Genomic DNA, 24731 nt, shown 5'->3' with positions numbered 1-24731 from the left:
ATGGTTTTAAAACGGGGTATATTCCTTGCTCGGATTTAGCCTCCTTGGAGAGACAATCTATCGCGAATCGAATCAAACAGGGCGGCGGCGGTGGTGCTTTGGCCGAATGTAAGTTTGAGACGGCCAAGTATCTCGCTGTCTTTGGCTTGCGCCGCCACTTCCGCTGCTTCTTTGGCCATTCCAGCTTGAGCATACGCCTGGAGTTTCCCAAAGTTTTAGCTTCTCGGAACGAAAACAAAGTTCATACCTCGGCCTTCTCTTCGGGATCTGAGAGCTTCTGGATGTACTTCAGTGCCTCGGAGGTCTGGCCTTCTTGTAGGCAAGCTTCGACGAAGGGCTTAAATCCTGGACGAGAGAATCAGAGAAGTGAAGCAAAAGACTTGGAGCTGAGCTTTTTCTTACCAACTGGCGGCCTTCTCTCTTTCGAAAACTTTTCGAGCGCGTCCCAGTCCTTGATGTATGCAAGCGCCAGAACCTTGAGCCAATAGAATCGCTTGTCTGGGACCTGATACGGAAACAATGGAGATTATTCCAAGCGAGAAAAGACTACCTTGAATTCGACACGAATCCTTTGCGCCTCTCGGTGATTTTTCAAAACAATGCATGTCCGAATCGTATCACTGACACTGGTGTCCACGAAAATCGCTTTGCCAGTTTTTGCTTCTAGTTCCTGCTGGATCCTGTGGAATAAAAAAGTAGAATGGGATGTCGATCACATAAAAACTAGCGTACTTCAGTAGCCGTGCTTGCTCGTCACAAGCTTTCGCCTCAAAGTCGTGCTCCTTGCTGTGAGAAAACAGGCGTTGAGCTTCTTCTATAAGACGAATTCGAGGCCCTTGAAGAGGAGATCCTTGTCGAGTGACAGGATTTTTGGATTGCGCCCACGCTTCCCATAACAGAAGCTCGCCAACCCTCTGCAACTCGGATTCATAATAAATAAACAAAGCAACAAAGACGTACATGAAGTTGTCCAATTGATGCGAAGAACTTCTTCAAAACATCGGGTTCATTTTGTCTAAAACAAAGAGAAAACAAATGAAAGGCTTGCATAGTTAACCGACAGCTTACCTCGCATAGGCGATAAAAAGGTTGCGAGCAAGAGGCTTGTCTTGAACAGCACGTGTAAACTCTGACGGTGATTTCTACAATCGCAAAAAGTTCATCCGCGTGTTAACTTGAGAATAGACGAAGGCGTACCTTTTGCCATAGATGAAATAACGTGAAGTAAACAAGGTCTGTATCTCCACTCTTGATGGCTTTCCCCAAAGCTTTTTCCTCTTCTCCCATGCTAGTCAAAAGGGGAACCTGAAAAACAACAGATGACCAGCTTTTTCTTATGCCATTCAACATACCTGTTCGGAAGACCGTGGTTCGTGTTCCAGAAGAAGTGCAGCCAGAGTTCGCCGGCCATTTCTGTAAGCATGAGCAGCAATTGCAGCGTATGACACAGAATACATTTTCAGCTGGTAACACGAAAGTTAAACGAGCATGTAAGACTTGCATAAAGGTACCTTCTCCAGTAGAAGGTTGCATAGTTCTGGGTCTGGTACTGAGGTGGCCGCGGTAATCATCGCGCCTGCCCAATGAACTACAACTGTTTCCTGCCTGGCAGAGCTCGGTATTGCAGAACTTGAATGGTTTCAAAGGCTTACTGGACTAAGACCCATGTACTCCGACATCCTGATGGCAAGTAAGTGCTTGTGTTCATTCACAAGTCGCTCGATAAGGACTGGCAAAGTTAAAACCTGTAGAAAGGAATGCGTGACCTTGATACAAAATCAATAAAGTGTGCACCTTCAACTGCTGCAGCGTCAGGGGAATGCCAACATTTGGATCCCTTACGCCATTCAGTATTCGTAATGTCTTACACGTTTCACGTATGCGGGTCTTCGAGAAGCGTCTGCCAGGAGAAAGAATGTGCAACATTTCAGTGTAGATGGCAGCATACCTGCAGAAAGTTCTACCATAAACTGCTGCACGCATTAGCGTGTCTTGCAACTCCATCCTAAACTCTTGTCCAGCAGCATCTATACACGCTTCAACAGCGTCAGGAATAGAAGAACCAACCATTCGGATACTTTCATCGGCCTGTAGAGCATTTTATGTCAAAGATACAATAACACCAGCATCAAGCCACGAACCTTGGCATTGCGTTTCGCGAAGTGGTCGTAAGCATCGTAGAGCATTGCCCCCGGAGACGTGCTCCCAATCGAAAAAATAGACACCGTCGTGTCCGGCACCCGCTGGAGAAACTCCATGAACGTGTTGGACAGGATTCGGACGCCATCACATTCGGGAATAAGCACTACAGGCTCGTCGTAAGTGTACTTGGTCCAATCGCCGTAAGGACCAACCATGAGCACACTGTCGTCGGAGTAGAGCAAAACGCTGTCCATTCCACACCATATGAGCTGCTCGGGCGGTAGAGCAGACTGCAAAACAGCATGCAACACTAAGAACCAGAAAAAGTGTTTCTTTGCGTCCAACCTGAGTGTCGAATTCCGAGATGGTCTTTGAAAAGTCACTGGTGACGACCAGAAGCCGTCCATCGTGAGTGAAGCACGCGACGTAGCTCCCGTTAGGAGAAGCTACCATCTTCCCGAGCGGTCCTATCGTCGTCCCTTGATCCTGGATGGATCCGCCATCCACCACCATCACAGTCGACTCCACCGCGAGCAAAACCTCCACACTCCCCGACACCGTGTGCTGGGGCTCTATGATCGCCATACAGTGAGGAGGATCTTCCAGAGTGAGCTGCGCGAGCTTCACGAACTGCGGGGAGCCGAGATCCGGGATGCAAAACACCGCGTTGGCCTCGGTGAGGCAGACGATCCCATTTCCCCAGATGATGCATTCCATGATCCCTTGATCCCAGCATTCCTGTCCAAACCAGACCTTATCGGGTAGCAGCTTCCCGTGGACGTCATATCGAAACACACTCCCGTCTTGCATCACACAGTGGAGGATTTCTTCGTCGGACCATCCCATGGCGATCAATCGGCCGCCGGGCCGGTCCCAGGTTATCGATGCGACCAGCAGGCCGGAGGATCGAAATATCAGAAGCTTGGGGCGAGCTGGCTCGGATCGGAGCCGGACGATCTTGGTGTCGTCCCTGATAATGGCGATCATCCCCCCGAATCGCGCGCACGCTACCTTGTGGCCGCTCAGCTCCACATTGTGCCACGCCATGCGATAGATCTCCTGCTTCCGGTAGTACCTGTTGGCGATGGCGCTCCATTCCGCTGCCACGGACACGGCCATACCCCGCGAAGAACCCTAAATCCCTCGTGATTTAAAATAATTTGGGTATATTCTCTTCTTCGTTCGATTATTTCTTTCAATTCATCCAAAGGTTCTCTGGAGATTTACGCTCTGAGCATCGGTGACTGAGTACCACGGCCTCGTATCCTACTAGACCTTCTCACCGGCGTGATTTTGATCTCTCCCTGGTTTCAAGCAGATAAACAGTATGTAAGAGCTTGAATGAATCAACGCGAGGAAGAACTTACCCGCGAATCCAGTGGTTCCATCGCAGTGAAGCTACCGTAGCCTTCGTTTGTGCTGGTGCTGCCCGATCCGCTCTCTTCACTGCTGGTGGTGGTCATCGTCTCTCGAGTTGCAGCGCTTTGCGTTTTTCCGCGACGAGAAAATGTTGCCAGTGGTGCTGCTGCTGAGGCGCGCGCTACGCCTGCCCGTCGTCTCTTCCTCAGCCAGATGATAGCCGTGGCGGCAACACCGAGCACCGATAAGCTTTCAACTGCTAGCTTGCTCCACAGTGAAGTCCTCAAGCTTCTCGACAGTGAGCCCAGCATGTTGGCGAAGCGTTGTCCAAGCAAACCGGGCGTGCTCGAGTTTCTTGTGTGATCCACTGGCTCCCCAGCTATGCTCTTGAAGAATTCGAGCAATGCCGCATCCTCCAAGCCCTCTATCTCTGTAGCCGCTGCTTCAAACGTTGTAGTTGTCGGAACGGGAAGTTCACCACCTGGGGTATGCCGAAAGATGGTCTTCTCCAGACACATCTTCGCCACGCTTTCCTCCCACTCAAACCTCGAGCACTTTCCGCTACTCTCTGCCAATTTTGCCTCAGCGTTCTTTTGCTCCGCCACCATATCAACTTCGTCGCTTGCCGCCTCGACACTTCCTGGCTCATTTGCTTCCGAAACCTCTGTGTCGGTCAAGGCTGCCGCAACTTCCACGTTCCTTAGCTCATCTGTCGTTGAAGTGATCACAGCATCATCCCCATCTTCACCATAAACCGACAGAAGAATCCTCTCGCGGACTTCGGGTACCATCAGCAGGGAGTGATTGGACACACCGGTTACGATTCCCCAGTTTCCGGGATAGCCTTCAGCTTCCGAGGTTCTCCGTTCCGGCGTCCGAAACACTATTTTCTGTCCCAAGTCCCTGAAGAAACCAGAGCGACCTCGTAGCTCGACGCAGGCTGTCGCAAGAAAGCTGAGAGACAGCAGTAGAAGCAACGCTCTTCTCAAGATCATGCTCTGTCCAGAAGCTACTGGGATTTTGTGATTGCATTCCTGCGTGTCTGCCTGTGCCTTTCCTTCGAGCGAAACAGCCGGAGTTTTTCCCAAAGGTGGCAGTGGAAGTTGGTCGTCTGTGATGGTCAGATCGGGACAAGAGGCACTTCGCTTCAAACCGGGCAACTCTGGAGCTTGACCGTCGTCACTGCCAACGTCCGAGAAAACCAAAGCTTTCTCGACCCGACCAGTCTCGTGTGCTTGCACAAACTCCCGGTGCTTGACAGGATTGTATCTCAGAAACTCTGGCCTTGGAGATAGTGGGTTGGACTCGGGATCGTAAGGCTGCTGAGCTTTCCCACCTCGCTTGAGCCTTAAGAACCGAGGGCGTGGTGAAAATGGGTTTGATACTGGATGATACGGCGGCTTCTCCACTTCCGTGCTGTCGTCCTCGAGAATGTCGAGAATTGTCTTGGATATGTCGCTAAGATTCGGAGAAAGTTCCATCACCTCTCCACCTTCTTGAATTTCGGCTGGATCCATCACAAATGCCGTCACTGCACCAGGTACCAAGCTTTCTTTGGCCTGATCTTCCATCTTCTCAGCGCTTCCGCCTCTGTCAAGATTCTCACGTCCTGACTGGTCTGCCAGCCGGGGCTCCTGATCGTTGAGATTTTCAGCCAAAATTTCAACCTGCTCTGCTACATTCTGCTCCGGAGCAGCTCCACGATCAAGATTCACGCTTCGTTCCCCCAAAACGTTCTTGGCATTCATCGCCTTTGATTGCTTGTATTTTCGAGCCGAGCGATTCTCTTTCCCGACAGCGGCATCACGTTGAGGAGATTCTGGAAGAGAATTGACAAGTTTATCGGCGAGAAAGAGAAAACCTAGCCCTCAAGATCTGGTACCTTGCAGCATCAACTGCCGGCAGCAAGACGACGCATCCAGGCGCCGATCGACTAAATGCGGCTTGGGCGGCGTCACAAGCTCCAGCAGACCCGTCGATTCCGAGAATGGAGGAGGGCTTGGCGGCTTCTTCTTCATTCCCAAGAACCCTAAAACTTCAAACGAATTTGCCCTTGCTCGTCGGATCCCCAACGGTACATTTATTTTGGACGGACACAACGAGGCAGCCACGATTCTATAGGGATTCGAACACCAAACCTTCTTGAACTACCTAGGGTTTTTTGTTCGAAATGGAAGAACAAGGCACAACGAAGCAAGGCCAATTCCAGGTGAGAGCTCTCCAATTCCTCGCAGATCTCGCCATCTCGATGCTCCTGCAGGCGCCATTCTATGTCCCCGTTGTCTTCGATCCGGTCTCTGGAATGCCGATGATTCCTCTTTATCCCGCTCCTCAGGATGAGAATTCGCGTCAGGGTGGCATTTTTGCCGTCCCAGCGGTGGGATCGAGCCTACCGCCAGTTCCTTTCGCATACGGCGCTCCATTGTAAGCTTTAAATTATCTTGTCGTGCAAAACTTTGGTGTTCTACACTCTCGAAAATTCCTGATTGCTGCCAGGGGAATTCCTTTCGGTAGAGAGGATCCTTCCGAAACAACAGAAGGGGCAGCAGGTCAAGCAGCAGCAGGGGCCAGGCCGGATCAACAAGAAAGAGTCATCGTCCGGAGGTTTCAAGTTGGCATCCATCTCGATTTGCTGCTAATTCTCAAGCTTATCACGATGGTATTCATCTTTAGCCAAGATGGATCTCGTGACCGGCTACTACTGCTCTTCCTGGCGAGTATAGTTTACCTGTAAGTTTTTGTTTTCGCGAATTTATTCGCGTCCTTATGAGCTCTTGACAGGTATCAGACTGGAGCATTGACACCAATACTCCGTTGGGCCTCGGAAAGAGCGAGGAGGATCATGATGCCTCCTCCTATACAGCCAGCTCGCAATGCTCCAGTCCCAGGTTTCTTTTTCTTTTTCTTCTTCTCCTTTTCGAGCTTTACTTTGCTCTTTTTTGGTGATTAGAGGCACGAGGTGGAGATAATGGTGCTGCTGCTGTTCCAGCAGCAATTCCACCCGAGGATCTGCAAAACGAGGCAAGGGTGGCAGCAGCTCCCGATGCGGACGAACAGCCAGCACGAGCTGAAGATCAAGCTCAAGCCCAAGATCAAGATCAAGCGCAAGCGCAAGCTCAACTTGGTAACTGGAGAGGATTCGTGAGGGAAGTGCAAATGCTCGCTGTTGGTTTCGTCACGTCATTGCTACCCGGTTTTCACAATATAGAATGACTTGGGCTCATCCTTCAATTTAGAGAAACAACTTTCTTCTGATTCTGAGGGAGTATCTATTTGTTATCTGACTAGTATAACGAGTAGTATGATATAGTTTTATTTTATATCAGGAAACCAATAGTTTCCTTCTTGAAATCAACAAAAGTAGGTTGAGACACTGAAGCGCCACCCTTCGTAGAGTACATTCAAATGCATATAATATTTAGTTGGGCTCTAATGTTGCCACCTTTTTCTGCAAGACTTGGCTGGAATCTTCGAGAGAGCAGGCAGTAGCCCAAATGCATGCACTGGTGCTTGTGCATATTGAAATCAGTGTGGGGAGTGTTTGCTTTGTTTTCTTTTGCACTGTTCTCGGATAGATGAAAACTAGAGACAAAGGTTGCTGCTGCAACAGTTTTGGAAACATAACCAAGAAGAGCTTTGCTGCTGTTTTCGTCCCATTTGAGGTCATTGTGTGATATCTTGCTCATTTTGGGTGATCTGCTGGGCTGCAAAAAAATCTTGCCCCAAACACAGGAAGAAACTTATTTTTTCATGGTAACGGAATATGGGCTGGAGTTTTGTGCTCTAAAATACAAGACCATGGGTTACACGTGCTAAGCAAATCAATTGTTAAGAAATATGAAGCTTAGTATTTTAGTCATCCATCCCAATGCAACACATTTTTCCTTTGTGTTCCCAAAGCAAATCCACATTGTCACGAAATAGAGGAACATTCCTTGCATAAACAAATTGGGGCCAAGAGGAATCACATCCTCAGCTTTTGGGCAATGCCTTGTTCCCCCCAAGCTACACAATAATGTCTTGGTTGTTAGTGTGTGTGTGTTGAGTGCATATATGTGTTTGTGTTGAAAATGGCAAACAAATCCTGTGCTTTGATGTTGTAGTTGTCTGTCTGAACAAGTCCACCTAAAGCAGTGTTGAATATCTGCCAATCATGCTAAGCAGAAGAATTTGGATCTGCTCTTGGAAGATCTCCAATGGACCCTACTTCCATTGACACAGGTCAACCACCAGTAAACCGGCCCAACCAGCCAAGTTAACACTCGAGACATTTACATTTCCATTTGAGAGAGAGCAAAGCACAAGATCATATGATCATCGATCCTTCTCTCACGAGCTGCTTGGTCCTTTCCACATGACAAGGGAGGAGGAAGCCCAGCCCTATGCAGATGTTTCATCAAAATCTGGAAATTACACACAGAGAGAAAGAGACAAGGAGGAGGAGGAGGGGGAGGAGGAGGAATCCAAACAAAACCAGAAAAGCAAGTGAGAGGGACGCATGTTACATGTGTGGGTGTTGTGTGCCTTTGCCCGGATCAGCTTGTGCATGTGTGATCTTGCTCCTGATCTTGCACCAATGCAGAGGGGGGAAAAAGATATCAAGGAGATCAATAAGAAGAAGAGCAAGAAGAAAAGAACGGAAAAGATTGATTGATTGATCAATATCCTGAAATGTTGACCTGTTGTACTAGGAGTCCACCACTGTCCATTGAAAACTGCTGTGGCCAAAAGATGCTGCCATTCAGCAGACCACTTCCACTGTGCGCGTTGTACAAATGACAGATCCCTGGAGCAGCAGTTTGTGATGCTGCTGTCGCTGTGGACGCTAATGATGCAGCTGATGATGAATTCCTGAGCAGGGGTTGATCACCACTGCTCTGCTCCAGCATCTCCATAGCCTGGACCTGCGACTTGAGATACTTGACATAGTGGATGGCCTCGTCTAGCATCGAGGCCGTGTCCATCTTGGTACCTCCGGGAACCAGCCTTTGCAAGATCCTGATCTTGGTGCTGATCCTCTCCCGCCGGTGCCTCGCCGCCACCGTCTGTGGATCCGACGAGATTCGCACGTTCCTCCGCTTGGGCTTGCTCCCGCCCAGGCAATCCGTGGCCGTGATGGGCCTCCAGACCGCCATTCTATACAAGGTCTCCCGCATGTTTGCCATGCCGGCGCCAGCGCCAGCGCCACCACCACCTTGATGTTGTTCGTTGGGAGCTTGGGAAGAAGCATGCTCCATGTCGCTGCCTCCTTGGGAAGCCGAGAACATCCCTTGCTTGCTCTCTGGATCCGCGGCCATGCCTGATGTGAAACCGACATCAGGGAAGCGATGAGCCCATGGCTCGCCCGGCTGGATTGCTTGGGCCTGCTGCATGACCGAGGTGGCGCCGGAGCTGCTGGTGCCCAAGGGACACAGACCCGCGTCGGAGCTGGCGCTGGAGGTGGCCGAGCTCGCGGAAGCGTGCACCGCCTCGTGCTGCTGGTGCTGGTGCTGGTGCTGATGATCCACGCCCTCGCCATCACTGCTGCTGGATCCGACCGCGTCCACGCCCGAGGCCTGGATCAGCTCGTCTAAATCCGGGAGCTGGCCGTGGTGGGCGTCGCCGCAGCCCAGCGCGGCGGCTGGGTCGAGCAGCGGCGGGAAATTGTGCTGCCCAAAGATGTCCAATTGATCGAACACGCTGCGGTCGCCGCCATGGATGAGGTAGTGGAGCTCCTCAGTTGACTCCATGCCGCCGCCAAAGTCAATGGATATCCCGGCGCCGGCTGGGCTTGACTGGCTGGACGAGTCCGTGGCGTGCTCCTCCCCCGCGCAGAGAAACGGCGGCTCCACTCGATCCATGTCGAGGACATAGCTGCTAGCGCCGCTCCCAAACTGGTGCCCCACGATCCCGAACCCGGCCAGTTGCTCCGACGACGAGGAATCCATGGGGAGCAGCAGCGCATTTATCTGGTCAATGCCCAGGGCGTTACGAGCCAGAGGCGAGCGAGCCACACAGCAGCTAGCGCAGCGACGCGGCCAATTCCGGAGAACGACACGGGCGGCGTGGAGCGACTCGGGCGAGGGAAAAACTGGCCAAGATTTTTGCGGGCATGCGCGGGCAACTTCCCCTGCGCCTTCGACGCCTCTTCTTCTCGAAGAATCAGGGATTAAACCCAACGAATCCTTGCTCCGCGCACTTTCATTCGCCGCGAGAGCTGCCTGGAGCGAGATGATAGCCTCTCTCTCTCTCTCTCTCTGTCTCTCAATCTGTATTCACCCGGGAATGAGAATTTGATCGCAATTCACCGCTCTTCACGCTTCTCCACGGCCTTGTATAGAGGGATTCCGAGGAGGAGTGACTGCTACTCGAGCAATATAATGGTGGCGAAACGAATCTAGACTGGGAGCAAAGGAGAGAAAGTGGGCAAAAGCAAGGGGAATGGATCTACACTGGCAGCGTTGAATTGCGCTTGAAACCACTGCTCTCTGGCTCTTGTGCTGCCGCTCAGCGCTGATGCCTGCACTGCCACGCGACTCTCTCTCTCTCTCTCTTTTTGTTTCTCACTCTCCCTTTTCTGTGAGGAGCCAACTTCCCGTCCCGTTTGTTTAGTTCCCAGAGATTTAAGCTCAAGCAAGCACGCTTTGGATGGATCAATCCAAGGGGTGCTAACAACAAGCTCTCGCTCGCTCGCTCGCTCGCTCACTTCCAGATCGTTTGGCGGGGGTGGTGTGGCCGCCTTTGATGGCGAATGGAGTGAATGTGGTGAGGGCGAGTGGGGAAAGAAAAGGCTTAGGGGAAAACCTCTCAATCTCTCTCACTCCCTCTCGCAAGCCAAAGCCCCAAAGCAAAGAAAGAAGGTAGCAGCGAAGCTTTTTTCACATGGGCGGGAGGTGGTGGTGGTGGTGGCCTCAAGTCATCTCAGCGAAAGAAATAAAAGAGAAAAAAAATAGAGCTTATAGGAAGGAGCAAGGAATCCAATGCACACACTCTCACGCGCCAGAGAAAGACATAACTATACCTTTCACAGTGAGGTTCTCTCTTTCTCTCTCTCTCTCCCAGGGCTCCCCTGTTCTAGGCCAGGCAAACTGGGCTCTCTGGATTTATATAAAAAACAAACGAGGGATCTTTGAGAAGACACACAAAGACAGGATGATTTCATTCATGGGCAGCGAGGAATCGACATGAATTTGCCGCTGAGCGATGAAAGAGAGTGACAATGCGTCATGGCTAATGTCACATCCATCCAGAGCGCAAGATGGTTAAAATGGCTGGGTGGATTGGATCGAATCCACAGACACACGCTAGCTACTAGGAGAGGCTACCCTTTGCACCAGCGAGCTTGCTTTCCCTGAGCTCGGCAAGATCGTCAATTGGGTGCCTTCCTTGTCTAAAATCTGGGCAATTCTACACTCTGCGCTCCTCTGTACAGGATGTTTGCGGTTTGTGGGATCATGGATTCAATGCGAGCGAGAGCGAGGAATGCGAAGTGGGATCCGCCCCTTTCTCGCGAAATCGCCAAAGATTTTTTGCCTTGCTCGGACCACGGACATTACAGAAAAGCGCAGCGCTAGGGAAATCTTGGCCGTCGCTGGCACCATCGGACGGACCACACGCGAGTTGAATTACGGAACAACCGTGGTCAAGATCCACCGCCCGGCCGGACGGTTGGAAAAAAGAGGACTACCCGGCTGGAATTATCTTCACCGCTCATCTGTCAGCTTGGACAGTGGGGAACTGGGGCGCTGACGCGTGTCCTGCCAAAACCCCCGCTGACGTCTCCTGCCACGGTGGCAGCCGACGTCACCCGGCTGGAGCCCGAGCCCACCTGGGCCGCGCATATTCCAGGGATGCGGAGTAAATGCTGCTGTTTCCCCTGGGGTGGGCACCGTACGCCCACACTGCTTCTCTGCCGTACGTTGTCTTGAATGCCCGGACATGGGCCCCATGGCGCACATGGATCTATGCTTGTACTTACCGACATCGCACCCTTGTGTGTTGCATCGCTGTTGCGGCTGTTGGATCCACAGTTGATGAGGTGGATGTTAATTTTCATGATATGTGGATTTGTACGGAAGGGGCAACTGGAAGAACCACCACAAGTTCTCCAAATCTTACTCTTTTTCCTTGGCCTTCTTTTTCGAGGAGGATTGGACTGGATTGATCGATGAAATCGGTCGCTGGAGATCGACCGACATTACCCCTTTCGTAAAGCTTTGTCCTCGTCCACTCCAGGCCAAATTGCCAAGAAAAAACTGGGAATATGTCGGCGTGAGATCAATCAACTGGAGCCTGTGGGGTTGTTTTCGGGAATCCGAGCGCAGGGTCCAGGGAAGAACATTGATTCACAATTCATTGACACCCTCTTTTTTTGGTTTGGATGGAGTTTCTTTGCCTAAATTGGTGGTTGTTGGGTGAACCAAACAATGTGTTGGGTGTCGGTGTAGCAGCTTGCAATGCATGCAAGCGTGCGCGCGTGGACACTAATTTGGTTAGAAACTTATGAGCCGGATGGATCACGTCGATGGACAAAGCCAATCATTCCGGGATTATACTAGTGGTTTTCCTTGAGTAGAGCATCATATAGATACTCTATTCTAAGATGCGAGCAACGATGGAAACCCTGAAATCTCTTTCGATGGAAAATCAATCCACGCTGGCCAGTCAAAGGCACTGGCACGGACCAAACAAGCTCGACGTATTGATTCTCCACCCCCCAACTAACGATAGCGATCCCAACTGATTGAGAGATGCGCAATTGGATCCCTGGAGAATCTAGATAGATGCAACGCCCTTGACGACGCCGCGGGGGATGATAGAAATCTTCTTGTTCCAGCGAAAATTTCTCCCACACATCAACGTTTTCTAGATGCCGCTACCACGACGTGCCAACGCCCCCATTGAAAACTCTCCTCATCGTCGCCGTTGCTTGTAAGAAGAACAAAAGCGAGAGGAACGCGAGCGCCAAAAAATCTAAGCGCAGGTAAGGAGTTCCAGTCCCCAGCTACAGCTTTCAGAGCGCCGAATATTCTGCCAGCTGGCTGCCACGCGGCGCCACCCCGCGGGCGGCGGGGCCACGCGACCGTCACCGCCGCCGGTGGCGCCGCTGGCCCTGCCGCGCGGCCATTACGCCGCCGATAGGGGCCTCTTTCACCTCGGTGAAAGTGCCGCCTCCTAGTCTCTTATCCAAAACTGTTGCCTTGCCAGCGGAGGATGAGGGATTTTCAACTAACTGGAGTTACTGTGCTGGTGGTGGCGTGGGGTGAAAAGAAAAGGCCCCCAGGCCATCACGTGAACCGTCACGTGAAGGCCACGTGACGCGTCATCTCCGACGTGGAGGATCCCGCCCGGCGGACGTGGCGCATGGCCTGGCCAGCTTGTGATTTGGATGTCATACTAGACAAAATATTCTTTGCCCACCCAGTCAATGCATTGATAGAGATCATCAATCTTTCAAAAAGAATCATAGCTTATACACATATATGGTTTTGGAACGAAGAATGTCACCCCTTCTTCTTTTTCCGCGGTGGGACAAGCTTATAGCTAGCGTAAGGTACAATTGCCGCTGCTCGATTTCTTCATGCGCGGTACGTATGAAGATCTCTCGCGGCGGGCGATATCTTTCCTGCTTTTCCATATCTTTTTCTTAGTTTTTCCCTCGGTGGATCGGCAGACGCGGCCCTGGATTTGTCTCTCGAGCTAGCTTAGCTCGAGAGGTAGATGCGATGGATGTCCTTGCTGGTCAATTTCCTCCGGCAAGTGGGGCATGCCTTGCGCGCTTGAATGGCCACTAGAATACACTCTTTGCAAAAAATGTGACCACATATGGTTGAGGTCTCTTCCTTCATCGCGTCCATACAGATGATACAAGTTAGCCTAACACCCGCGCTTAGCGAATCATCGGCGGAGGGCTTGCGTCTCTGCAAGATCATCCCATGAGAAAACAACAAAGAAAAAAGAAAACAGAGAGGAAATCAATAGAAGAAGAAGAAGAAAGTTCCAAAGGGAATTGTCAAACAAGGACGAAACGTGGTGGTCCTGGAAGTTCACTCGAGAAATTGATTGTGATGACGATGCACCCAGCACACAAGTTTTACGAGGTACCACTTGGCTGGCAGGCCATAAACTACACAGCGCTCACGTCACGAGAAAGTCTAAACGACGCGAACACAAGCGAACAAATCAAACAAACCGAGAAAGCGAGCAAACGAGAGCTCGACGTACCTTCTTAGTTTCGGTGATGGCTTCGCCGCTAAGCGAAAACTGGAGATCGATCGCGGGAGGAGCGCCCGGCCTGTCTGCACGGGCATCCTCGCTTCTTCTCGGAGTGGAAGCACCTGGATTAAACACCAAAGCAAAGCTTAAATCTTAGAAAAAACTAAGCTCTAGGAAAAATAAAATAAAAAAAAATACTATGAGCAACCTGAAGGACCGAGTCGCAGCTCTAAAGGATCGTCCAGAGGATCAATGACAATAAAGTCGTGGAGTGTTGGACGAGTGACCGAGTTTACCTTGAGCAATGTCAGCAAACAGCAGCATGAGAAGCAAAAAAAATTCAAACAAAATCAATGGAAGCGGAAGAAGTTTTGTTTTTTTTCTTGGAGTGATCGCAAGGCGCAAGACGTGCTCAGCAACATACCTGCGGTAAAGTCAAGAACAAATCTTCGGAAGAAATTTGGAGATCGGCATCATCGTCTTCTATAATAATCGTGATTGCTGGTCCAGTGCTGGCGCTCCCTGACATTGACATTTTCTAGCGCACCCCGAGCTTCAGGCACTGACGCCCATTTTCGCCCCTGGGATCACTCCTGTAAACCCTAAAAATGTGACCACAAAATTAGGGATTTTCCCCCCATTTGGCTTTCCAATTTTTCCTACAGGGACAAGGTGGCGGATTTCTCTGTTCTTCATGGCACAAAAAGTTTGCCTTTGCTCTCTCAAGTGGCCGGGATTCCCAAATCTTCTCTTTCCTGCATCACCACATTGACCACAATGCTCGTTAACCTTTTGGCATCAAAACAATGATCTCTGCGTACCGCTGCTAGGATCTCTTGCGCTTTCTTATCGTCGAATCCCAGAGCAGCGAGGATCTTTTGCCCGGCCGAGTTCTTCTGCTCCCAAATGCCCAGCAGCAGCAGCGTTGTTGAGATCTCTCCATTTGCTCCTGGATATACTCGATCGAAAAGAATAAAGTGAAAACTGGCAAGAACTTACCCAGCTTTTGGTGTTCATCCACTGCCCAGTCGAGTGCCTTTTGTGCGGGCTCCGTAAGTGGTGGGTGCTCGGGACTAAAGAAATACATGTCTGCCTTGCCGAGAACATTGACAGCCTCGCTCCTCACCTTGAACAGCGTCACACCGTTTGCTCGCAAGTAAAGAGAAGCTTTGCTCGTCCCTGAAATCACGAAACAAACAAAGATGAAAGATGACAGATGAACAACGAAAGATGAGAAAATCCACCGAGAAAAGAGTGTAAGTACCTTCGGTGAGAATTCCCATGAGCAGAGACTCCGTTCCAGTGGTGGCGTATTTCATCTTTCGTGCCTCGAGCTCCGCCATGCTGAAAGCCTTGATCGCTCGCGCGCTCCATCTTCGGAAGAATCTAACCATGTAGGCGAGCAAAAAAAATCTTCTTTCCACTTACTTTGCTTGTTTATCCTTCTCCAATGTAGCGTCGGGCTTGCTGTGGAAAATGGAATCCAAGCAATCGATGAGAATGGATGGAGGCGAGCATAGTGATCTTACCCTGTAGGAAGAACCATGCACACGGTAGCGCCATTCCAATGCCTCGAATTCTTCCTTGTGAGCTCCAGCTTAAACCCTAATCCACGTCCTAGCCGTTGCGCGAATCCTCCGCGCAGCAATGGCGAAGAATGTGATGGCGCCGAAGGGCCCAAACATGAAAAAGAGGAAGACGAAGAGGAAGAAGAAAGCGAAGCGATCCGGCACGAGCACGCCATAGCCAAGCCAAGCACAAAATATTTCTAGGGCATTGTCATTTTTTCGATTTAGTCGTCGCTGCTAGGATGGAGGAGACGAGCGATCGGCCCCGCCAGGCGACGATCCGCGCGAGGAATCGGGGCGCAGCCTCTCGATCTGCAACCATTGCCACGATCTCGTCCCGGCTCTTCCTGGCGATCGTGCTCTTCCAGCTCCCACTCTTCAGGTAGGCAATCACAATCCAACTGGCATAGCGCATTCTTCCTCGTCCTCCAGGGTCCCCTGCCAAGCCGGCGTTTGCACCAATCCTCTGGAGCTTACGGCCGTCCAAATGGCCAGCAGCAAAGCCACTCCTCTCTGGCTCGTCAAATCTCTCCTCCTCCCTGGAGCGTGCGTCCGGGGCTTGATCACCGATCTCTCGCTGCCTTCTTGGGACAAGATCCTCGAGCAGTACAACATCACCGAGACAAGCTCCCCGGGTCTCGATCTTCTCCGCCTCGAGGTAAGCTAAACACTAGAAATTCATGACTAACTCCCATCTCCCAGGTGATTGCTGGGAGTTACTTCGCTGTCGCGGGAGCGCTGGTGGGAGTTTTCAAGCATGGAAGAATGAGCATGTTTGGGATGCTCTTGATCGCGTGGGGGCTGATCAAGGAGGGCATTCTCCACAAGAATCCAAGCTCCGGTACCCAGGTTCACGCAAATCCAGCGTTCATCGTCGCGGTCGCGCTTGGATTCCTGTCCGTGAAATACGACTTCCAAAAGGTCCAGACGCTCGCCAGGCCCGTCGTCAACCCACTCAAGAGCTCCGCGAAGTCCAAGCTCAAGTAGAAGCTCTAAAAGGTGACGAACCCTCGCTTCTTTTTACCTTCTAACGTGAAGGTTTTATTTTGAAAATGAAAATGGTGCTAGAAGCCACAGAAAACTTGCTCCGTCGCGCTCAGCATGTAGCACCCATTGTTTTGAGGATAGCATCGGCCAACGAAGTAGCACTCGCCGCTTGCGGTGCCTCCGGTTCTACAAGTTATATTCCTCACGGATTGGGGAGGACAAACGGGGCTAATCGCGAGACAATCTGAGCAAGAAAGGCAAGAGCTTTAGAAACCAGAGCGGAAAAACGGAAGCAGAAAGACTACTTGCAATCTTTCATCTGTGGACGCCGAAGCTCGCATTAGAAACACGAAAGAGAGACTTTGGAGAAACTTACTGGCTGAGATGAGCATCGAGCAGAAGAAAAGATCACAGGCGCCACTTCCAGAGATCCCGGTAACTTCATCCTCTGCTTTCGGTGCTTTTGATCCGCCTCTACTCTGTGTAGAAACGCGACTCATCCAGCTGGAAAGAAGCCGAGTGTCGCGTCTGTCCCACCTAGAAAAACTCTCGCACTTTTGCGAGGAAAACGTGAGAGAGCAAACAGACGAGGCTTGCTGCCACGGGTGGGTTCACATCCTTCCAAGCCGAGCGAACAAAACGAAAAAGAAAGAAACAATACCATTACTGTTGGTACATCGTTGAAATGGTTCCAACGATCGAAGAATAATTTCATCTCCGCTGGTTCTTCCATCTCTATGCGTGGACTTTGCACAGGTCCTCGTACGCGATCCCTGGAACAAGCCTTCCAATGTACGAACCTTTCTCGATGTGTACATTCGCGCAGAAGTTGTCCTCGTCGATCGACACGAGCTTGGCCAAGGAATCCCTGTAAGCCCCGTTGACAATCTTCACAAGGCCGCCGATTTGCGGGATCACGGTCTCCAGCTCCGCCTGATCCACCTTGAGTACGTGACCGCTGTCGAGCATCTCGATCTCTCCCACGTACTTGTTGATCACTTGCCTCACCACCCCCTTGCGCTTGTAGTAATCGGCCAGGCTCTTGGCCATCACCTTGACGACGAGCCCCTCGGAGAGCCAGTAGTCCTTTCGGTTCTTCCTCTCCTTGACGAGTTCTTGCTCCTTCATGAGCTCGTCGAGAGCTCCCATTCCCTTGGACTTGGGCGGAGGAGTGTCAGCGGCCAAAACCGGATTTTTCTCCTCGCTCTTGTGCTCCTCGTGTCTCTCGATCGAGGCCGGCTTCGCCACCGGCGGCTTCGAAGCGCCACCGAAGGAAAACGCGATCTTTTCTCCGGCCTCGACCTCCTTGTCAATCTCGGTGGCCTGCTGCGAGGAGCCAGCCTCGGGCTGGTGCTGCGACGATTTCTTGGCCTTTTTTATCATGGACACGATCTCCCTCTCGTGGCGATCCTCCCCGGCGGCCTCGGCAGCGATCCTCTTTTGCTTCTGCCCCTCCCGGAGGAGCGTCTCGGGCTCGCGATCGATGTAAGTTAGGAACCAGCCCTTGGGAGTGTCCTCCACCTTGCACTTGCCGGTCCGGCCGAGGTACTTGACGAAATCGGTGAGCGTCGCCCAGCGCGAGGAGTTCATGTGGACGTGGGTCCTGTCCTGGATGTAGGCATTGTAGACGACGTTGGCGGCGACGCGGCTGGAGCGATGGTTGCGCTTCATGTGCTCCATGAATGCCGACTCGAAATCGTGCGAGAACTGGCCTACGAATTTACCGGGGCTCATGCCGAAGATCTGCATCTGCCGCTGGTGGCTCTCGCTCAGGCAGTGGCACTTGAAGCCGTTCTCGTCGCGGCACTGCTTCTCGCACATCTGACAATACCAGCGCAGCTTCTGGAGGCCCTTGGCCTTGATCCGGTTGGCGATCGCCTTGGGCGTCATGAATTCGTGCTTCCCCATCGCGATTCGCGACTGCCTCTGCCCTAGAGCCCCAGGAACCCTAGAAAACCTTCCCCCTTTCCTCTTGTCCTTATAAAGTTAGGGCTAATGAGTTTCATTTCTTACAAACCTTTACAAGAAGTAAAAGAAAGCCCTAAAATGCTACAATTGTAAACTCTGGAACTCTGCTCTTGACCTCTTGGTCGCCCATCTCATCTCCACTTGCTTCACTCGATTTGAGATCCACCATCCCTTTCCAGCTCGATCAATATACCTGAGAAATCAAAGAGAAAGTTACAAAACAAGAAAAAAGAAAGATCTGATTAGAAACCTTGGATTGAAACGATGGCCAAGACAAGATCGGCATTTCCTTCCTTCCAACATGCTGCCCATGCCTTCCTTGACGCACTTCCGGCAGTAAACTTTGCCACACACCTGGAGGAGGAGCTCAAACTAAAAGCTCAAGCAAAATGGAAAGAGATTCAATGCGCACTGTTACCAGGCATCTGGTCTTGACGATCATGGCTTTGGTATTGCAAATGTGACAATCTGTGCCGTGCTCCACAGGAATTGGAGCTCCGCTTCTCTTGGGCGACTGGTAAAACGATGCGTCGCATGATGGAGTTGGCCTCACTCGTTTGTTCGCTGGAAGCATGGGTGACCTCGGCCGGTTCCATGGAGAGCTCGCGGGTGACTCCTTGCAAAGTTCCCCGTGGAGGGAGTTTCTGGGGGATATGGAGGAGCTTTTACTCGGCACTGCAATGTCGTTAGCTGGAGAATCGAGGCCGCCGTTTTGCTTGATTCCACTAACAAAATCCTTGAGAGTGAACTCCTGGAATGGCCCAGTGAGCTGCTCGTAGAGCTTGTAGAGATCTTCCGCCGTGTCTTGTTGCTTCTGTGGCTTCTCCTCGACGTCACCTGGATCACTTGCCTTGAACAGGACAGGACTGCTCGGCTCGTTTTCATCCAACACTGGCTTGTTCCAAAGAACAAAGCTATGATCGAGATCCTCCATCGCCCAAACTGTAGAGGTAAAAGGAGATCTACTATACAACCATCTTCCTGATCCAAGACTCCTATGATATCTACAAGCAAGTGAGAAACACAAAGTTAGAGACGCTCGAGATCGCAAGTTTCTGTGCTGCGATCCAGCGCTCGTTCTTACAAGATCTGGAAAGACATCTCGGTATCTCTCTCTTTGTAGGCCCTGCTGCCGGCCGCAAGCGGCTGTCGGGACGATCAATGAGCGAAAGTATTTGTGATACAGCACAACGCGCACTAGGTGGCGTTGTTTTTGATTTTCCATCTTTCATTCCCTCCAGAGTCGGGTGTCTGAAGAGAGTTTACGCGTGACTACAAAACCAAGACCATTCTCGCGTGAAAACAAAAGATCGTGTTTTTTTTTCATTCTTTGCGCAAAGTTACAAATTTTTTTTTTCTTTGTTTCCCGGTCGATTTATCCAAGCGCTAAAAAACAGAAGCCGCGAGCTCTTCGAGCATTTGTTTTTGTTCCACCGCGGCACAGGCCTGAGAAACGTGGCTGAGAAAGAGCTTTTAAGCATCGCGGGATTGGGGTACCTGTACGGCCGACTCAATGTTTCCACTCAAGAAAGAATCGAGGTCAAAGTTTATCTTGGTTCTGTGATCCGAGACTCTATTATCCTGTTCGCAGGAGCAATAGTGAGTAATCTATAAAACAAGCAAGGATAGCTCCAACCTTGTAGTTGTATGTCCGGATTTTCTCGGACCTTGCGCCAGTTCCAACCTTGTACATGATCATACAAATGGATAGGAACAAAAATTAAAGAGAAAGAAAAAGTATAACTGCCTGTTGCTAACCTGAGACCTGCGTTGAGAGCTGATCTTCTCTTGTTGCTCGGCTAGTTTCATCTCGTAGCTGCTCACCCGCACAACAAAAAACTTCACAAATGCGAGACTTAACTTTGTAAGAAGTTACTTACAGTTTAGCTCTCAAGAGCTGAAACGCGCGAGCTTTGTTCTTGAGCTGAGTCCTCTCTTCCGTGCAGAAGATTCGAATGCCCGTTGGCTTGTGAAACAGGTCCACAGCAGTTTCCACTTTGTTCACATTCTGGCCTGCAAGCAGGACTCATCTCTCTCTCACACACACAAAGAAAAGAAAATAAAAAACGAGGAACAAAAACTATACAAACCTCCGGCACCACCAGACCTCGCAGTTGTAAGTTCAATATCTTTTGGATCGATCACAACTTCGACCTCATCAACCTTTTAGAGAAAAACTCGTGATTTTCCAAAGAAAAAGCATGCAAAAACAAAACGAAGAAAAACACAACGTACCTCGGGCATGATAGCAACAGTGGCTGTCGACGTGTGTACTCGGCCTTGAGATTCCGTGGCCGGCACACGTTGAACTCGATGGACGCCCGACTCGTACTTTAGCTTGCTGTAGACACGATCGCCAGTTATCTCGAGCACATATTCCTTGAAGCCACCTTTCTCCGCCTTGAAACATCCAAAAACACTGTCTATGAGACGAGAAGAAAACCGCTTGAAAAGAATCACAACTTACTTCTGTCTGGGAAATAGGACTCCAGTTCCATCGGTTTTGTTCCGCGTACTTCTGATACATCCGTACCTGGGACAAAAGAAATGAACTAGTAGAAGCAAGCACTTTGGAAAAGTATCTCTACCTACAAGGTCACCAGCCCAGATTCCAGCTTCATCGCCTCCAGTTCCAGCTCTAACTGGGAAACAAAAACAAACTTTGTAAGTCCACGAAAGATCGAGCAAGATCACAGAACCACACCTTCAAGCATTATATTTCTCGAGTCTAGTGGGTCACTAGGCAAGAGCAAAACCTGGAAAACATGACAAGCTTCTGTTTTCTCGTTGCCTTGTTCTTCTTTTTCTGTTTTCTGTGGAGCTTACCTTGAGATATTCTTCAAGATTGGTGATGTTTTCCTTCAGAATTGCAGATTCTTCGACCGCCATCTCGGCCAGCTCTTTGTCACCAGAAGACTTTATCATCTCTGTCAGCGTGAATGCGATCTCTTCAAGCAAGAACCAAACTCGTAGAATGCGAAGCATTACCTTGCAGATCATCCAGTTCACGCTGTGATTCTTTGTACTTTTGGTAGGACGTGACCACCTGTGAATCTAAAGAGTCAGTCAGTTTCCGTTGCGAGACAGAAGAATTGAGAGTACTTCTTCCATGTCCGCAATGGCTTTGGCAAGCTTCTGGAACTCGCTGGGATCATTCGCGACATCAGGATCAGCAAGCTTCACCTAGAACAAACGAAGAAAAATGGCTACAATCGCTAGTTTGATAGATTTAGATTTACCGTGAGCTCCTTGTATGTCTGTTCTGCGGAGTCGAGCTTGGAAATAATGTAGGGCTCCTGGAAATGCAAGCGACAAGGATAACTCCAGCGACGAGGAGGAAGAAACTTACAGTAGCCATGCACACAATGGTTGCTTGGAAGCGCTTCCTTGGCATCGCGACGCTCCAATCGCCACTCCATCCAAAACCCATTTCTCTCGGCCTCGTTGCATTGCCGTGGTGGCGAGGAGAGCTTCCACAAGTGCTGGCCACGCACACGCTCATAGGTGATAAAATCTTTAACCAAACAAAGAACCCTAGACGAGATCAATGGCCTCGTCTGGAATGCCGCTTCACTCAAATGGTCCCGCGACCTTCGCGACAAGGTAAGAGAAGTCGTTTAGAACTTGGAGCTTGCAAGCCATTCTCGAGCTTTCAGTGGAGGTACTGGTGGCAAGAGGAAGAGATTCAGCAGAGTTATAAGCAGTTCATACGCAGGAGTGAGCTACAGTTTCTTGAGTTTTCTTCTCCAACCATGGAATTCTTTTCTTTCTTGAGCAGAGCAATCCGGCGAGGCCATCTTCCGGGAACTCGCGAATTGTGACGATGCTTGATCCCTTGGAAGCCAAGCGACTGGCAGCAGCAGAAATGGAGCGGATTAAATTCCGCGCCAAGCTCAAGGCAAGTGATCTCAATTTTAGCCAAGAACATTTCCAAGTATTTTGGTGTTAAACACAGCGACGACGCGAGATCGAAGCGATAAATGGTGGCTGGGCGATGCTTGGCCTCACGTCTGGGATCATTATCGAATCTCACACAGGGAAAAGCATCCCTGACCAGGCAAGATAAAATTCGACTACTAGGACAATAGACAAGAAATAATGGTTTTGAACCTAGGTTATCGGGTACGTCAACCTGGCCAATGCAATGATATCGCAGTTCACGTCCCACTTCTAGAACATTTTTTCAGAAAAATGCTATACCTTTATTAAAGGTATTTTTTAAGAAAAAAGAAAACCGGATGAACCCGGCGTGACTCGAACACGCAGCCTTCTGATCTGGAGTCAGACGCGCTACCATTGCGCCACGGATCCAGTGGTGAAACTTTAGCGTGAATGGTCAATGTAGAATGTTGCCTAGGCTTAAAAATCTTGCCATCCACGTTTCACCACTAGGCCGCCACCACGCAACCATGCTACGTGCCAAATGGGCTACTGGCTATACCATGGTTTATATTCCCCGGTAGAGCTACACAGCCTCCTTACGTTTCTTCCTTACCTACATCCTCTTTGACAAAAGGAAAAGCACAAGAAGAGCAAAATGGTCATGGTGCGCGGCGCGATCAACTTCTCCTATCAAGTGGCATCCTTTGCATCCAGGTTTGATCGAGCTCACCCTCCATTGTTCTTGGCTGGTCGATCGCATCTCACCCGAGACAATGTGCGTCCAGGACGGCCAGCAAGAATCCATCGCTCTGTTCTGCGATGCCGAGGAGGTCCTTGGCGAGCATGGCTGCGCGAGCACAGCAGCCCCAGTCGCGAGGAGCCTCGCAGCCAACGTATGGCGAAGTCTTTAACGCGCGGGGCGACCTCCGTGAGCAGCCCATCACTGCCGAGGACGCTGCTATGATGCGCAGCGTGGAGAACGCACGATTCGGGCAGACAATGAAGGGAGGCACCGCCGCCAAAATGCAGTCGGCCGTCGATAGAGCTTCCGCTGCTGCGTCTGCCACTCCTGCCGGTGCCACAGATGATGTCTTCGCAACGCAAGTTCCTGCCGCGGACTTTTCTGGAGACGATTTCTATGCCGCGCAGCAGGTTCCAACGCTGGATGAAATAGCCACCACGGATGCTTTCATGGATTCCGTCGACATCGATGTTAGTACGATGGTAAGTTCTTTCAATTTCCTCTCTTGCCGTGGATTTGGAGAAGAAGAGCTCGACTGGAACTTAACTAGAGACTTCCTAAGCAGGGAGTGCCAGCAGCCGGGACAGTGGACGTCGTCGACCATCCCATCACCATTGGAGAGGTGAGAAGCTCTTCGAAGTTCTTGGCTTTAGTTCTAGCCGGCAATGCTGATACCTGTTTTTGTTTCGCGATTACTGCTCAGGCATTGGAAGTTGCCGCGGAAAACATTGGAGACAAGCCGATCACTCGTCCCGATGCAAAAGTCATCCAGAGCGCCGAGAGCCGTGCAACTGGCAATGCTACCGGGGTGAAGCGGGTGGTGGCCGCGGAAGCACAGTCGGCTGCTGACATGAACGCTGCGGGATCCACTACAGAGATCCCCACGGTGAAGGATGTGCTGGATGTAAGCCTTTTTCTCTTCCGGATTCATCGATATGGTTGCTCACCGGATGTTTACGTGTGAACAGAACGCCGCCGCTAAGATGCCGATTGACAAGGTTGTAACTCACGAGGACGCATCTCGAGTTCAATCTGTCGAGAAGCGGAACACTGGGGGCCTGGAGCCGGGTGGAATCGCCGCAACGCTGCAGTCTGCTGCTGACAAGAATGCGGCGTCGGACTTTGAGCCACGGTATGGCAGCGAGGGAAGGATCCCAAACGTGTAAGCTCACTCGTTGATGACTTGTTCTTGTAAATATGTTGTAAGAACTTTAGTTTTGCTGTGTAAGAACTTACCAACCCAGGGAAACTTTTTGATCGCCATGAAGATCGACGAGAGTAGCATCCACATCCGAGGATCTTGTGGCAAAAACTCGCTTCCCTCTCTGGACATAGTTGCGATCACTTTTCACATTCGATCAAACGGCCCTCTCGGATTCCATCATCTCACGCTAGAAAATACGTGAAAACATCTTACCCTTCCACGTTTCACCCTTAGATGCTACCACGTACATACTCCTTCCATTTCGTCTCTACACCGAAGAACTCAAAATATGATGGGCGTGGCGCGATCAGCTTCTCCCATCGACTGGCTTCCTTTGCATCCAGGTTTGATCGAGTTCACCCTCTTGGCTAATCGCCCGATCTCATCCCAGACAATGTGCGTCCTTTCCTTCCAGGAGGGCCAGCAAAAATCTATCGCTGTATTCTTCATTGCCGAGGAGGGCTGTAACGAGCGTGGCCGCGCGAGCCCAGCAGTCGCGAGGAGACCAGCCTGAAGTGGCGCAGCCAGACTTTAACGGGCGGGGAGACCTCCTGGAGTGGCGCACCACTTCCGAATATGCTGCTAGAGTGGAGACCGAGCCGATCAACGGGATCATCCTCACAAGAGCCCAATATGCCTTTTCTTTGCGAAGACGATCTTCCAGTTATGACTAGTGACATGCTTT

At 50.8% G+C, this 24731-nt stretch overlaps 12 protein-coding genes and 1 non-coding gene across 14 annotated transcripts; 5 read left to right on the top strand and 8 right to left on the bottom strand.

Moving 5' to 3' along the window:
- Nucleotides 1–4: 4 nt before the first annotated feature.
- LOC9655326 (protein VACUOLELESS1) lies at nucleotides 5–3340 on the bottom strand. The gene is made up of 15 exons (XM_024668328.1): nucleotides 2488–3340; nucleotides 2142–2432; nucleotides 1949–2088; nucleotides 1795–1900; nucleotides 1653–1745; nucleotides 1512–1601; nucleotides 1353–1463; nucleotides 1198–1305; nucleotides 1069–1142; nucleotides 961–1015; nucleotides 733–914; nucleotides 551–680; nucleotides 403–505; nucleotides 248–345; nucleotides 5–197 (listed from the first exon to the last, which is right to left on the bottom strand). Exons 1-15 carry the CDS (start codon nucleotides 3259–3261, stop codon nucleotides 36–38), a joined length of 2517 nt encoding a protein of 838 aa, XP_024524096.1. The 5' UTR covers nucleotides 3262–3340; the 3' UTR covers nucleotides 5–35.
- Nucleotides 3292–5565, bottom strand: LOC112344145. The gene is made up of 3 exons (XM_024668331.1): nucleotides 5384–5565; nucleotides 3510–5320; nucleotides 3292–3446 (listed from the first exon to the last, which is right to left on the bottom strand). Exons 1-3 carry the CDS (start codon nucleotides 5517–5519, stop codon nucleotides 3366–3368), a joined length of 2028 nt encoding a protein of 675 aa, XP_024524099.1. The 5' UTR covers nucleotides 5520–5565; the 3' UTR covers nucleotides 3292–3365.
- A 59-nt stretch (nucleotides 5566–5624) lies between these two features.
- On the top strand, nucleotides 5625–6872 carry LOC9643605. Its single transcript, XM_002963750.2, has 5 exons — nucleotides 5625–5710; nucleotides 5762–5925; nucleotides 5998–6231; nucleotides 6283–6389; nucleotides 6452–6872. The coding sequence occupies exons 1-5, from the start codon at nucleotides 5672–5674 to the stop codon at nucleotides 6712–6714; spliced, it is 807 nt and encodes a 268-aa protein (XP_002963796.1). The 5' UTR covers nucleotides 5625–5671; the 3' UTR covers nucleotides 6715–6872.
- Nucleotides 6873–8127: 1255 nt separating this feature from the next.
- On the bottom strand, nucleotides 8128–9754 carry LOC9643604 (putative transcription factor bHLH086). Its single transcript, XM_024668338.1, has one exon. It carries the CDS (start codon nucleotides 9426–9428, stop codon nucleotides 8160–8162), a length of 1269 nt encoding a protein of 422 aa, XP_024524106.1. The 5' UTR covers nucleotides 9429–9754; the 3' UTR covers nucleotides 8128–8159.
- A 4552-nt stretch (nucleotides 9755–14306) lies between these two features.
- LOC9655325 (ATP-dependent Clp protease ATP-binding subunit CLPT1, chloroplastic) lies at nucleotides 14307–15458 on the bottom strand. Its single transcript, XM_002963347.2, has 6 exons — nucleotides 15225–15458; nucleotides 15124–15162; nucleotides 14960–15069; nucleotides 14695–14874; nucleotides 14517–14644; nucleotides 14307–14450 (listed from the first exon to the last, which is right to left on the bottom strand). The coding sequence occupies exons 1-6, from the start codon at nucleotides 15437–15439 to the stop codon at nucleotides 14418–14420; spliced, it is 705 nt and encodes a 234-aa protein (XP_002963393.2). The 5' UTR covers nucleotides 15440–15458; the 3' UTR covers nucleotides 14307–14417.
- A 28-nt stretch (nucleotides 15459–15486) lies between these two features.
- LOC9643603 lies at nucleotides 15487–16344 on the top strand. Its single transcript, XM_002963749.3, has 3 exons — nucleotides 15487–15645; nucleotides 15696–15921; nucleotides 15966–16344. Exons 1-3 carry the CDS (start codon nucleotides 15506–15508, stop codon nucleotides 16248–16250), a joined length of 651 nt encoding a protein of 216 aa, XP_002963795.2. The 5' UTR covers nucleotides 15487–15505; the 3' UTR covers nucleotides 16251–16344.
- Nucleotides 16278–18219, bottom strand: LOC9643602 (KIN17-like protein). Of its 2 annotated transcripts, XR_002991539.1 has the most exons (3): nucleotides 16912–18219; nucleotides 16627–16804; nucleotides 16278–16569 (listed from the first exon to the last, which is right to left on the bottom strand). XR_002991539.1 is itself a non-coding variant. In XM_002963346.2 (1 exon), the coding sequence occupies exon 1, from the start codon at nucleotides 18156–18158 to the stop codon at nucleotides 16986–16988; it is 1173 nt and encodes a 390-aa protein (XP_002963392.1). In that variant the 5' UTR covers nucleotides 18159–18219; the 3' UTR covers nucleotides 16887–16985. The 2 variants fall into 2 exon arrangements, 1 of the variants encoding a protein (XP_002963392.1); XM_002963346.2 differs by lacking the exons at nucleotides 16278–16569; nucleotides 16627–16804 and having other exon boundaries at nucleotides 16887–18219.
- A 31-nt stretch (nucleotides 18220–18250) lies between these two features.
- LOC112344034 lies at nucleotides 18251–19322 on the bottom strand. Its single transcript, XM_024668162.1, has 4 exons — nucleotides 19303–19322; nucleotides 18637–19222; nucleotides 18469–18572; nucleotides 18251–18411 (listed from the first exon to the last, which is right to left on the bottom strand). The coding sequence occupies exons 1-4, from the start codon at nucleotides 19317–19319 to the stop codon at nucleotides 18300–18302; spliced, it is 819 nt and encodes a 272-aa protein (XP_024523930.1). The 5' UTR covers nucleotides 19320–19322; the 3' UTR covers nucleotides 18251–18299.
- A 211-nt stretch (nucleotides 19323–19533) lies between these two features.
- LOC9655324 (peptide chain release factor 1) lies at nucleotides 19534–21747 on the bottom strand. The gene is made up of 15 exons (XM_002963345.2): nucleotides 21568–21747; nucleotides 21458–21514; nucleotides 21321–21401; nucleotides 21207–21264; nucleotides 21045–21145; nucleotides 20923–20974; nucleotides 20811–20860; nucleotides 20686–20751; nucleotides 20454–20618; nucleotides 20309–20381; nucleotides 20099–20231; nucleotides 19977–20034; nucleotides 19855–19902; nucleotides 19716–19799; nucleotides 19534–19664 (listed from the first exon to the last, which is right to left on the bottom strand). Exons 1-15 carry the CDS (start codon nucleotides 21718–21720, stop codon nucleotides 19605–19607), a joined length of 1239 nt encoding a protein of 412 aa, XP_002963391.1. The 5' UTR covers nucleotides 21721–21747; the 3' UTR covers nucleotides 19534–19604.
- On the top strand, nucleotides 21716–22477 carry LOC9655323. The gene is made up of 5 exons (XM_002963748.2): nucleotides 21716–21821; nucleotides 21875–21935; nucleotides 21997–22116; nucleotides 22174–22275; nucleotides 22333–22477. The coding sequence occupies exons 1-5, from the start codon at nucleotides 21766–21768 to the stop codon at nucleotides 22390–22392; spliced, it is 399 nt and encodes a 132-aa protein (XP_002963794.1). The 5' UTR covers nucleotides 21716–21765; the 3' UTR covers nucleotides 22393–22477.
- On the bottom strand, nucleotides 22458–22529 carry TRNAW-CCA. Its single transcript has one exon. It is a non-coding gene; the product is annotated as a tRNA-Trp (tRNA).
- Nucleotides 22522–24077, top strand: LOC9643601 (late embryogenesis abundant protein D-34). Its single transcript, XM_024664959.1, has 5 exons — nucleotides 22522–22814; nucleotides 22886–23324; nucleotides 23408–23464; nucleotides 23546–23746; nucleotides 23811–24077. Exons 1-5 carry the CDS (start codon nucleotides 22756–22758, stop codon nucleotides 24006–24008), a joined length of 954 nt encoding a protein of 317 aa, XP_024520727.1. The 5' UTR covers nucleotides 22522–22755; the 3' UTR covers nucleotides 24009–24077.
- A 189-nt stretch (nucleotides 24078–24266) lies between these two features.
- LOC112342729 lies at nucleotides 24267–24723 on the top strand. The gene is made up of 2 exons (XM_024664987.1): nucleotides 24267–24390; nucleotides 24462–24723. Exons 1-2 carry the CDS (start codon nucleotides 24281–24283, stop codon nucleotides 24718–24720), a joined length of 369 nt encoding a protein of 122 aa, XP_024520755.1. The 5' UTR covers nucleotides 24267–24280; the 3' UTR covers nucleotides 24721–24723.
- The last annotated feature ends 8 nt before the right edge of the window (nucleotides 24724–24731 follow it).

Source organism: Selaginella moellendorffii, unplaced genomic scaffold, assembly GCF_000143415.4.
Source record: "Selaginella moellendorffii unplaced genomic scaffold, v1.0 SELMOscaffold_3, whole genome shotgun sequence".
Lineage (NCBI taxonomy): Eukaryota > Viridiplantae > Streptophyta > Lycopodiopsida > Selaginellales > Selaginellaceae > Selaginella > Selaginella moellendorffii.
Note: the sequence above shows the minus strand (reverse complement) of the source record. Positions and strands in the feature narration are given on the sequence as shown.